At 39.0% G+C, this 13,864-nt stretch overlaps 1 protein-coding gene across 1 annotated transcript in view; it reads left to right on the forward strand.

Annotated features, from left to right (window-relative positions):
- TMEFF1 (transmembrane protein with EGF like and two follistatin like domains 1) overlaps window positions 1-13,864 on the forward strand; it is a 115,871-nt gene that overhangs the window by 80,286 nt on the left and 21,721 nt on the right. The window contains exon 5 of the mRNA XM_015855183.2: window positions 10,644-10,740. Coding sequence (XP_015710669.1) covers window positions 10,644-10,740 — 97 coding nt within the window. The remainder of the gene's footprint in view (window positions 1-10,643; window positions 10,741-13,864) is intronic.

Raw genomic sequence — 13,864 nt, forward strand, 5'->3', positions numbered from 1 at the left:
TTTGCTACAGATTTTAGAGATTCTTGAATGCTGGGAATGTTGGGAATTCTTGTAGTATTTCCCCAATCGGGTACAGAGATCTCAGTTAAAGTCTCTTGTAAATTTTTCTGTGTTGGTCTGAAGTAGATGACTGATGGCTGCAGGGATTCTTTGGTAATTTTATGAACAGTCTGAAGAAAAGTAGGACAGAACGTGCTGTCTTTTGTTGGCTAAACTGCTCAGTGATCAGATGAAAGTTACAAGTTCAGATAGATTTGTTGCTTGGTTTGGGGCAGGAGACTAAACCCATAGTCTCTTGGTAAGAGAATCCCAAACTGCATCTCCCTTGGCCTCTGCTGTTGTAGCTGCTCTCAGTTAAAATATTTATTGAGCCTGGTACAAAGGGAGCAGGAAGAAGGAGACAGCCTGGAGGTTAGAAGGATAAGTTCTTCAGAGAGGCTTTGTTAGTCAAGACTTGAATTTTAATTATGTATGCAAAATAGGATGGCATCAGCTGAAGAGATTCAGTGGGCTCTTCAGGCTGCTTTGCAGCAGTGGGCAGCGTCTTGTCTTAGAAGTGGAATATATGGGTTTGATCTGCATCAGGCAGAATGGAATAAATTCAGTCTGAACCCCTTCACCCCATGTGAGTAATTACACTGTCTGGGTGTTCTATAAAAAAGGGGCAGCATACTCTCTGTAGCTGGGATTGGATCTGAGGCCAATACTCTTTAATGTCTTCATCAGTGACATTGACAGTGGGGTTGAGTGCACTCTCAACAAATTTGCTGATTACACCAAGCTGTGGGATGCAGTCAGCACACCAGAAGGATGGGATGCCATCCAGAAGGACCTAGACAGGCTTGAGCAGTGGGCCCAGGTGAACCTCATAAGGTTCAACAAATCCAAGTGCAAGGCCTTGCACCTGGTTGAGGGCAACCCCCATTACCACCAATACAAGCTGGAGGATGAAAGAACTGAGTGCAGCCATGCTGAAAAAGACCTGGGGGTATAGGTGGATGAAAAGGTGGACATGAGAGAGCAATGTGCCCTTGCAGCCCAGAAAGCCAACAGTATCCTGGGCTGCATCAAAAGAAGAGCAACCAGCAGATTGAGGGAGGTGATCCTGCCCCTCTGCTCTAGTGGGACATCGCCTGCAGTGCTGCATCCAAATGTGGAATCCTCAGTGCAAGAGAGACATGGATCTGTTGGAGCGTGTCCAGGAAAGAGCCTCAAAAATTATCCATGGAATGGAACACCTCTCCTATAAGGACAGGCAGAGAGAGACAGGGCTGTTCAGCCTGAAGAAGAGAAGGCTGTGAGGTGACCTGTTAGCAGCCTTTCAGTATCTAAAGGGGAGCTACAGGAAAGAAGGTGGCAGACTTTGTAGCAGGGTCCATTTTGACAGAATGAGGGAAAATGGTTTCAAGCTTAAAGAGGGTAGATTTGGGTTAGATATAAGGAAAAAAAAAAATTACAGTGAGAGTGGTAAGGCACTGAAACTTGCTACTCAGTGATGTGGTTCATGCTCTGTCCCTGGAGACTTCCGAGGTGAGGCTGGATAAGGCCCTGGGCAACCTGATCTAGCTGTGGTGTTCATTGCAGGGGAGTTGGACTAGATGGCCTTCAGAGGTCCCTTGCAAGTCTAAGGATTGTGTGATTCTCTTTAAGAACCATTGCTGCCCCAGTCTCCCCTTCTCACTGTATTGGGCATACTGCCTCTACGGAACACTTACTTACCTTGTCTTCAGTGCGCTGAGACATTTTCTGTGTCTGGGAGTAATCCTTCACAGAATGGAACCCACTGTTGTTTTGATTACCGAACTCTGTTCTGGCCAAAAAAAATCAAGATTGTTGTACTCAGAGTGTTTGCATATCTGGAAGTGTTTTTATACCATTATTCAAGTTACTGTAAAAATGTGACAAGGAGATATTAAAAACATCAAAGAAGTATTACAAGCTAAGGAAATTTAGAATTGAGACAAACTTTTAAAAGGCTGCTGAACCATTTGAGGTTGAAAGAGTATTGTTTGGGATCCCAGCGAGAGAAAGTCCAGACTGACAGGAGCTCAGCACAGCTCCTTCCTGGCACAGCCCTCTCCTTTTTCCTCCAAAGGAAACCAGGGCTTGCTGAGATACAATAATCACCCCATTCTTACAGTTTCATAGCAGACTCTTGGCTAAGGGTGCACAAGTAGGGAATAGGAATTTATGTGCCCTTTTGGGTGCAGTTGCTGCTTGTAAGAAGCACTGTAAGAGGAAAAATGCAAGGGTAAGAGCGCAGGATTCTGTGAGTGTGTGAAAATAATGGTTTAGAAGTTTCTGTTCTCTTCTTAGAATTAACATTTCCAGATGCTAATCACAGAATCAGTATTAGCTGTGTTTCTTAAACACGCAATTAGTGGGATTGCACGTGCACCAGTGATGCTGGCACACACCAAATGGATGAGTGCAGCTGCTTGTACATGTTCAGGAAGCACTGCCATTAATGTGCAGGAGATGTACCATTTGCTGGTAGATTTTTAAATCTGAAAGAAAGTACTGGGAAAGGATCTACTGCAATAGATCTGCTGGTGACAGTTCTGCACTGCTTAAATTAGCTGTGTGCCTCCCGTGCAGATGAGATTTGTGCCAGTGGTTCACATTGTTCTGTTTCATTTTCCAGATGCATTGCAAGCTCATTATTGATTCTGAAACTTGACTTCATGCAGAATTTCCCTCATACTCCAAAGCAGAGTAATGTTGAATGCATTCATTTTAATGTCAAAAAAGTGCATTGGAAACTGATTAATAAAAGAAAAAAGAAAAAAAAAGAAAGAAAAAGGAAAAAACCTTCTTCCTCAAAGATTACTTCAGACAAAATCTTGCCTTAGAAGTTGTCATGTGACATAAAAATGCTAAAAATTGTGAAACTACTGATCCACATTCTGTCCCAAATCTTATTTACTGTTGCAAAGACAGGAGATTTCAGGAAAGGAATTAGGAGTGGGAGAATTTCTTAAGTACAATTGAATGAAAGTGAAAGGCTATCACTTCTAAGGACAACACAATTGTCTAGTTGCCCTCTGACTTTTTCAATAAGTGATTTCCATTTCATATGCTCTGATGGCACAGTATTCATAAAGAATTGCAATTAAAGTCACTCATTTTGCTCAGTCCAGAAGTCTGAACCTTCAATTAGCAGAATAAAAATTATGGTTATAAAACCAAGCTGTTGATTACTTGTAGGAGTGAGTATCCTGATGCCACCTCTAAGAAGAATATGGGTTGTTAATTCAGAAATCAAAAAACTCATTGTTCTGCCATTATGTGTCACCCCTGTAGAAAACAGTATCAGAGAGGGGGGATTCAGCCTTAAAAATGTTGCTTAATTCATGATGACTTTGGGATCCTATGACATGAGCTATAATCTTGTATTCTGCAATGCCCATGGTCTGAAGAATGCACACTCATAACAATGATTCCTGATCCACTTCCTTTAATGTGTGATTTGTTACTGTTTGAGGCAGAACTGGTGAAAGAGAAGTCACGGTCTCAGATTCATGCTTATCTCTGCCAGAAGTAAATTGTAACGCTATTTGGCCTGTTGGATGTAGTTCCAAAACTGATAGATCAGGGCACAAAAACTGATGAACACAAACTGTCATGCATGCATAAAGGAGATAGATTGCTTGCCCACATGCCACATTTTCTTTTTACCAACATGAATTTTCCTTTTAAAAATTTTATTATTGTTGGAACCTGCCATATTCTCCCAGTAAAAAGAACTGTCTTGACCCAGTAAAGCCGCCTATGGGAGATTAACTTGGACAGGCTTCATAGAAGCACAGGATGGCTTTTGTTGGAAGAGACTTTAAAGACCATTCAGCTGCAGCTTCCTGCCATGGGCCGGGCTGCCCACACCAGCTCATGCTGTCCACAGCCCCATCCAACCTGGATGGGGCATCCACAACCTCTCTGGTCAACCTGTTCCATAACTTCAGTGAAAAACTTCCCTGACATCTAATCTTCCTTTAGTTTGAAACCATTTCCCCTTGTCCTATCTCTATCTACCCATGAAAAACAAAAACAAAAACAAACAAAACTTAATTTCCCTTCTGTTTATGATCTCCCTTTAAATATTGGAAGACCACAATGAAGTCCCCATGCAGCCTTCTCCAGACCAAACAAGCCCATCTCCTTCAACCTTCCTTCATAGGAGAGCTGCTTTAATCATTTTTGTGGCCCTCCTCTGGACCCACTCCAGCAGCTCCACATCCTTCCTGTGCTGGGTGTCCCAGACCTGGATGCAGTACTCCAGATTGAGCCTCATGAAGGCAGAGTAGAAGGGAGCAGTCACCTCTCTTGCCCTTCTGGCCACCCTTCTTCTGATGCAGCCCAGAATACATGAATGTCACTAAGGGTGGGCTTCTCTAGTGTTTCCTTCAAAGTAATATATATATATTAATTATATCAATATATATATATATTTTCCTTAGTTGCACAACTTCATACTAGCCAAGAAGATCCATAGAGAAACAGTCATCTTAGTGATTTTCATGCCTGCTCATTATGGATATTGCTGGCAGCCGGGACTCTTAGCCAGGCAGAAACCCCATCGTTTAGCTGAAGTGACTTCAATGATCAGAAGTCATCAGACTTGTTTTAATTCATTATTCAGTCAATATTCTAAAGAGATCTCACTGCTGCACTGCCCAAGTAGTAGTGAAACAACTGTAAGCTCTACCAGCAACTCTAAATTCTGCTCAGAATTACCTTCACACATTATCTTTTTAGTAGAAGTGTTGTGCCACTGATTCTGAAAGGAATGCTTTCTGCTTTATGAAGTCAAAGCTGGTTATTTTGGACAAAGATAATCTGCTTTCATCTCACAGTACTCCTTATTTGAAAGGCTTTTCTTTGGTAGTACTTTCCATCTGGCACGCAGACATAGTGCAATAACTTTTGAAGGAGACCTTTATTTCTTCTGAGTCCCCAGGTTCTGTCTTTTGCTAAAGGTGAACTTCTGAGTGGTTCCTTCTGTCTCCTCCAAGTAAAGGCTCTTCCTCTTGCTCCATTTCTCCCTTAGTTTCTTAATTTAATAAAACCAGCAAATGCTGATGGTGATATTCACTCTGTGGTCTAGTTAGGCCTTTACAAGGATGCACTAAAAACTGTTAGCATGTGTTATGTATGGCACCATACATTTAACAGATGCCAGTGGCTTTTCAAGCTAGCCTCTTAGAGGCACATCAGTGTCCTTGAAGAGACAGGTCCCACTGATTAGTAAGAAACCTTCAAGTGTAGCATGTCTAGCTGTCCTGCTATGCCTATGACATTCATTTTTTATTCTTGTTGTTCAGAGAATATCTGTAACTAAGCAGAATGCACTTTTGATACATAAAAAAAGAGAAGATGTAGTAGTGGTTAGACAGATGGCATCTGATCATTTCAGGCTTTTATGCTAAGGAAATAACATGCTTGCAATACATATAGCTAAGTTAATTATTATTGAAATAATTTGTTTTGAATTTCTAATCCCTCTGAAACCTAATAGGGAAAGTATCTTGTGATGAACGTCTAGCAGATTGCATTTAGTAATTAATAAATTGATATACAGTATGTGCTTTTTAGCAGGCTGCCATCTGTTCCTTCTCCTCACTGGGGACAACACTTATCCAATAATTGTCACACAGTCAGGGTGGTATAAACAGACACCATTTAGAACCTCAAATAATTTTTATTTTTTTTAATTTCTGATAATCCTACTGATTTATTTTAATGTATTTTAATATGACTGCAGGAGCTTGATGGTGATTAACACCCTGGATAGGAAGTAGCATCATGTCTTTTAGGCATATTTCTATAATGGGGAGTGATTTAGAGAGATGTAAGTGCTGATTCCATCACATGGTTTGTCACTGAGTATCACTGTTACTTCCAACAGCGCTATTTATTTCTGAGGTCCTATATTCAGTAGGTAAAATTAACACCAAACTAAGACTTCCAAGAATTGCCATAATTTCACCAAAGGTTCTGCAACACAGAGACAAGAACCTTGCATGTCCTGGTGTTGTGTCAGTGAGGACTTTTCCTTAGCAGGGATTTTAGAGGGGCCACTGCTTGCTTACAGTAATGGCTCAGAAGAACAGATTCCTCTTGGCTCTTGTGCAGGATGACAGATAAGAAATGAGAGCAGGTTCTTCTTATGCGACCTTTTAGGGCTCACAGAACTACATTTGGCATCTTTATGAAATTGCAGGACATCTTCTTTGACATCTAGTGACTTTCATGTCCTTTCCATTTTCTATCATCTTCCACCTGTGCATAATTTCACTAGTGTTATTGCCAAAGCTGTCATGTCTTTGGAAAAACAAGGAGCTTGGCCATATTTGAAGGAAGGGAATTGGTGTTTATATTCTATAGCTGGAGGGTCTTGCAGTGGGAGCTGATCCAGCTCTTGCTAGTTTTCCCCACTGTTACCGTAGCATCATTATGCACAGAAGTTATCAATGCCAAATGAGTAAAATACCTGAGACATAACAAGGGCAATGGTGGTAGGGAGTCTTGCAATGCATCACCTTGAGTCATTTGCTTTTGCACATCCTGAAGTTCTGCACGCACTGTCATTATAATAACCACTCTACAAACATTGCCGTTGCTGGGCTGTGATTAAGATACCAACTTCAAACTCAACCTCTTCAAGCACCTCATTGATAAATAGTCCAGACATCATTTTATTAAATCTGCAATGCCAAAAATGGAATTTCAAAGGCTGGAGTCTTTCTTGGAGCACACTTACAGCTGCACCATGTTGTCTGTACTGCACAGCAAGGTGTAGCTTGGACTACCAAGCCAGGCTTAGCTCTTGATCCAGCTGGCAAATAATGCTTTTGCATAAGAGCCAGCAGCTTGGTCTAGATTGATCAAGAAACTGCTTGCCAGAAATTTGGGATGGCTAAAACTAGTTGTTGCACTTGCTTTAAATGTAAACTTACAGATAAAAGAGCAACTTTGCACCCTTGTTTTAAATTATGAGAATAATCTCCATTTTAACTAGTCTGTCATTATTGCTGTCCTAGGAATTAATGGAAGAGAGGTCAAGTTACTGAACAGTTGAGTGAACTGCCACCCATAGCATGTGATGCTGTAGACTGTAGTTAGAAGAGGAATTTTCAGTGATAGCCATACCAATGGGATTAGTATGACTTCAGGAGGTATCTTAAGGGTACAGAGTGGGATTTGCTGTGGCCCTTCCTATTTTTTATAGTCATTTTGATTTTAGTTGTCTTCCATGAGGTAACATGTCATTTTAAAAAAACAACTCCATACTCCAAATACAGGTAGGAATTGATTTTCAGGGGATCTTCCCCAGACCTGGGAGTTGTTGTTGCATATATAGATAGATACATGGCTACAGAACAGCCACAGCTCTCCATAGGCTCCCTCCATTTCACTGTGAGCAATGATAAATACATGATAGCAAAACTCTCTTTCCTGCCCATACCTGGAGGCAATCCAAACTTCACCTTGACACAAATCAATACTTTTTTTTTGAACCAGAGGTATTACGATTGTAGGAACACACAAATGAGTTGCCAAGGGAAGCAATTTACTGCTGGCCAGTTCCTCCAGAGCAATTGTCCGTTTGCAGGCTCCTGAGGTAGAGCTGGCCAACTTCTGCAGGGAAATAATGACTCAAGGAGAAGTGTTAGCGGGCAGTGCAGCTCAGACAGACAACTGGGAGTCACAGATCCCATCTTTGTGCCTCATTTCTTTGAAGGACAGAGTATTAATGAGGTGCTGACCTGAAACACTAAAGGAAGCTGAAAAGAGAGGGAAAATGAGCTTTCACTCAACATGAAATTAAGATGTCAAGAGCAGAATTAATCAAGATAGCAAAGAAAGTGAGAAGAAATTTTGTAATCATCTATACGTCAACATTAGAAGCCTGCATAATAAACAAGAAGAACTTGAATTGCTCATTTAGGAACATATTTTGACCTAATTGGTATTACTGAAACCTGCTGGGAAGATTTGATTGATTTGAATATTAAAATTAATGGCTTTAACCTATTTAGGTACAATCAAATATGGAGAAGAAAGGAGAAGGGAGAGGCAATCTGTCAAGAGCTTCATTGCCAGTCTGGAGACACTCACAACAGAGGAACTATTGCCCTCAAATATTAATGGGTGAACTTACAAGTTGGGTACAGAACATATCTACTACCTACTCAGGCTGAAAAGACAGTTATTATTTATTCTGCATTGATGGGAAAAGTTGCATTTTTTTTGAAGGACTTCAATTTAAATTATACTCACTGTTTCATACTACTGGAACATCATGCAGCTAGTAATGAAAGAAGAATTATGAATTGTGATTGCCTAACATGGAAATGTTGCATCAAGATGCATTCATCTGTACTACACTTAATCCTGACAGGTGTAAATTAACAGTATCTGAGGTGCAGGTAATTGTGATTTGCACATATTTATTGTGTGCAAACAGGATAAAGTACAGATAAATAACTCTATATGCATTAGGGCCTGCATGTTCTAATGAAGAAAAAAAGATCACGCTTTTTGTACAACAAGCAAAAAATATTAAAGAAGATAGAGAAAGCAGTTTTAGCAGAGAGGGGGAGAAGTTCACACTGAATAGCATATAGAAATAATTACCTAGTAGTTGTGGATTACTTTCAAGATGCTCATTGATGAACACTGAAATGCTAATAGTGCAGCAAAAGTGCTATGCAAGGCATTCTGGTTGTATTTCAAGTGAGATCAGATAGTTTATATAGGAAATGAAGAAATGATTTCCATCCTAGCAATACAGCAGGTTACTAAGCACCAAATGTCAAAGGCAGATGTTTTGTAATCCGCAGATCTGTCTGTTTTACACCTAAAAGCTTCAAAAGTGGCTGATAAAGAATTCTGTGGGATATTCATGTCTTTATCTTTTGTCATTAGAACAATGAGAAGTAGTGTGCAGATATTTTGAGAAAGGATAAATGTGATGATCTGGAGAGCTGTAGCCTCTCATATTGGCATCTGTCAGAAGCAAAGCAATAGAAAAGGAAGAATAAACCGAAAATAGAATTAAGGGGCAAGTGAGACACATTTTTTTAAATGACAGTCATCATGGGTTCCTGGTAAATAAAATCTATCTACCCACTTGTTTTTTCAAAAAAGAAATCGGTATAGAATAGTGGTTTTGAGGTGAACCACCACAATCAAAGGCAATATCTCACACGCAAGTCTAAGTAAATAGAGGGCAGAAAATCCACACAGTGCATATCTAATGTAAGTCTGTAAATCATTAAATGTTAAATAATCTTTATGAAATTATTGTTTTCCCGTGGACTCTTGGCCTTGAAATATACTGTGTGCAAATCAGAACTGATCAGGCTCATGATATGCCCAAGCAGGCAGGGTTTTAGTGCCCAAGAGTAAGTCTGGGGTCTTGGCCATCTTTCCTGGATGCCAGCCTCTCTCTGCAACAGACTGTTGTCTCTGAAGAGAGAGAACTCATCAAGGAATAAAGTAAATAATACAGTGAACATGAATAATAACAGTTAATGCAGAAGAACAGTCAAAATGTAGTATGCTAGGCACATGGTACCTTGAAAGAATTAAAAATTAAATAAGCTGCAACTGTAAAAATAAAAGAAAGCTACCTCTATTGCAATTTAGTAAGTCTAGTGATAGAATTCTTACAGTGGTAATTTTGTTTGGGTATGTAGTCATCCTTAAAAAATTCACGCCATGCTTCAGACAGAAGTGAGTTTGAGAGAGACTAACTATGTGCTCTGCGTATAAGCTCAGCCCACAGGTAGAGGGCAAGATTCCCTTCAGATAAGATTGAGGAAAATTAAGAAGGACTGTTGTGGATTCCTTTTTTCTATTTAAATATAAAGAGTACAGGAAGTTTTTAATTGTTGATGGTTGGTTGATTTCCTCTTGCTATAGCACATGAAACTGTGAGAAAATAATCACTTTGTTTAGATCTCTTTTTGACAGCCTTGTGTAGTCAGTCTTACACGAACATACATTAAAGTCCTTGACTCCCTCTGCAGATTTCTGTTTCCTTTTCTTCTTTTCAAGCTCTCCATTACTGCATTGTTAAAATAACAAATATTAAGAAAATATTGTATTGAAACAATTATAGTATAGTTGTATTTCTTTTACTCAACCACAGCATGTATGAGAGATGAGTACAATCTGGGGCTATCATCAGTTATAAAAAGGGGAAAAAATATAAGAAGTAACATAAGAATATCTGTAATTAGATACTGTAACAGAAAACAGCTTCCAAGTCCTTCGTACCTAATAGTCAAGAACATTAGAAGGTACAGAGTTTATCTGTTATCAGTGCCAGTTCAGACTGAACATGTCTGGGACACATCAGTGTGTGTCTGTTGAAGCGAGAATAAATACAATGAAATAACAATAAAGGAAGAGACAATCAATGAAGCAATTGTTTTTAGGGATGCTTTCTTGTCATTGTTACTGTTCTACCAACCTCCATTTGCTGGATTTTGAAAGATGAAGCACTATTAAGGTTTACAGCTTCGGTGTATGATAACTGTTGACAATATAGTTAAAGGTGAATGAATTTAGGTAGGCGAAGTGAGAGCTTAATATAGAAGTCACGCTTTCTGCTAACAGCACCTTGTTTTGTTTAGAGTATGAAGGATCTGGGACAGAAGTTCAGAGGAAACACTCAAAATGTGGAGTTTGCAAATATAGGGCTGAGTGTGATGAAGATGCAGAAAATGTTGGGTAAGTAACAAGTTTTCCTTAACAATGTCAATGAACAAAAGAAAACGTATGTGATTATCCTGACTATGCTTGTTCCTACTAATTGAAGTTTTAATGCTGTCTAATAATAATGAGTTTTATATGTGTCGGTGAAGAGCAAATTATTTTCAGCTGCAAGATATAGGGAGAAAACAATGCAAAGACATATTGGAGAATCTTTCTCAAATTTTTTTTTTTTTTTTTTCAATGAAAGAATGTTTATTTGTTTCATTCTGGCAAAAAAAAAAAAGAAAAAAAAAGAACACAGAACACAAGAATACAAAATAAATACTCATCATTCATCTCTGACTTTTTTTCTGTATGTACTGCTTTTCTGTACAGTATTACTGTGGGAAGCTTATTTCTTTTATCTTCTAGCTGGGGTCTATTTCTTGTACAATATGTCATAAGTTCACAAGATTTTATGAGATATCAGAGTAAGGAAATGTCAGGATGTAAGGCAGTTTAGCACTAATATTCATGATGTATGCTACAACTTAATCTTGAATATACAAGTGAAAACAAAAGGGCAATAGTACACATGAATAGTGGCCTAATACTTCAGGTTTCCTAAAATGACATACCACCGAAGTAGGCTTGCTCTTTTATGGGGAGACAAATGAACTGTAGCCATATTTCATAATAATTATAATTTTCTGCAGTATTGCCTTGGTCTGTTTCATTTATGACCGTCAAGATGGGTATAGATTTGTTTGTTATATGCACTGAGATGCGCTCTTGGCTTTGGAAAATCAATTTTCAAGCATTCAATTTCAGTAAAAGATTGCCTATTCAGGTCTATACAGGTAGAGTTTGCATTTCTGTGGCTTTATAGTATCCATAAGAGAAGATAAAGTTGAAGAAAGTGGTAGATTTTTCCCCAGTGTTCTGCTTATATAAGCAAAGCCAACGTCTCCCTTCTTGATAAAAGCAAAGTGTTTTATTGTGGGCTTTTTTAGTCTTTAAGATTCATTAGTTCTCTTTAAAATTAAATTAAAAAATAGGTGAAATGGAGATATTTAAATAGAAAATAATAAAAAAGTTAGGAAATATTCTTATGAGGCTTACTTACAACCTATCAGATCTGTACTTTTTTGATTTTGTCAGCTTTCCAACTTAAATGACTTCATTTTTTGCCCACTACCTTTGACCAGTATAGCCTTTAGTGATATTCACTGTCAGTTTGGATTCAGACTAAATAGGGCCCTGCTACCTTAGATTATCTACGCAAGGTTCATTTTGACATGTCGCACAGAATGTCACAGGCTTACTTCAATCAAAGTTAGGAGTTTGTTGCCTTTTATTCCTGAAATCAAAGCAGTTATTTACCTGACAGAAGATGGGATTGAAATCTGTTTGGGAAACTCTAATACAGCCTCCTTTCAGAATGCTTTACACATCCATGTTTTTTAACCCCACAAAACTATATCATCAGATATAAAATCATTGGCAACACAAACATCATTAATCAGATTTGTATAAGCACCACTCAGTTCATATTTTTATTTAACTTTCTTAGTATCCTAGAATTTTTTGGGTTGGAAGGGACCTTTATACATAACACAATTCTAACCCTCTACCAAGGGCAGGGATACCTCCTGCTTGCCCGAAGCCCCATCCAGCCTGACCTTGAGCAGTTCCAGGGAGGGGAGAATCATAGAATCATAGAATAATTTTGTGCTGTATTACTATCAGTATTGTTCCAATTCTAGCAACCCATGCAGGCACTCTAATTGAATAAAAATATACTATCTTGATTTTTTTTTCCTTTTTAAACCATGAGAATTACAACTGCAATTTTGGGGCATAATGGAGTGATTTCAATTGAATCATAGATAAAAATTCCATTTAGTAATGTTCTGTAGACTTCTTAGGCCTGAGTAACCCTTGCTTGGACTCTGTGGCATTAAAACACTTAAAATGATTGGTGTGATTACAAAAGGCATATTAGGAAAATTCTTTTTCAAGACAATAACTGAATGAGTTAACTGAACTGTCTCCTACTGTTCAGTAGATAATCTCAAGCCATATTCATGAGATGCAGTCTAATACTTATAGTAAATATAAAATTATGCATTTTTGCATCCTTTTTCCAAACACCGCAATCTGAGACATTGCAAACATCAGTTCCTTTCTATTCTGAGTGCTCCTGAGATGTGAAATGACATCTGCACTACAATTTCATGAATAAACTAAGTTATGGATAAAATGATTAGCCTGCGGACAGACAGTAAATTAGTGAAAGGGGAGACATCTACACCACAAAGTGTTGAGTGGTTTGAGATAAATGAGCTAGCACTAATGAGAATTCCCCATTCCTGCCAACAGGACAGCCACAGCAGCCTGGAGTGCAGCATTGGCAGATTTTCTCCTGGTTACAGAACAATTCAGCTAGAAGCAGTTTTATTTCATATGGGCTGTGGTTTGTCTTTTGGACTTCAAAAGATGTGGAAGTCCTATGCAAAAAATGATAACATCTTTAAGTGAAAACTACAGGATAATTTCCACAGTGGAACAGGAGCGATACTGTGGTAGGAACTACTTGGCATTTTCTGATAGCTATAGCTAGACTTGCTGATGCTTAAGCAAGTTGTTTCTTCTTGGAGTTGCACAGTGATAGCATAAACATGAAAGATGTGTCAGAGCATGGGAAATTCTAATTTGATGTAGTGGAAAACATTTCTCCCTTAGGGTTGTCAGGCTTCAGAAGAAGGTATCTGGCGAGGCTGTGGAGTTCAGACCAGTGGATGTGGTCAGAATCTGATAGAACACAGCCATGGACACTTTAGTCCAGCTGTACTAGCTTTGAGCAGAATTTTGGAATAGCTGACCTCTGCACATCCCTTCAAGCCAAAATTATTCAGTGATTCATAGAATCACAGAATGGTTTGGGTTAGGAGGGACCTTTATGATCACCTAGTTCCAGCCTCCTGCTATAGGCAGGGACACCTCCCTCTAGACCAATTTGCTCAAAACTCCATCCAGCCTGGCCTTGAATGCTTCCAGGGAGGGGACATCCACAGCCTCTCTGGGCAACCTGTTCCAGTGTTTCACCACCCTCACAGTAAAGAATTTCTTCCTGATATCTAGTTTATATCTATTATCT

The sequence above is a fragment of the Coturnix japonica genome, chromosome 2 (genome assembly GCF_001577835.2).
Source record: "Coturnix japonica isolate 7356 chromosome 2, Coturnix japonica 2.1, whole genome shotgun sequence".
Taxonomy (NCBI): Eukaryota; Metazoa; Chordata; class Aves; order Galliformes; family Phasianidae; genus Coturnix; species Coturnix japonica.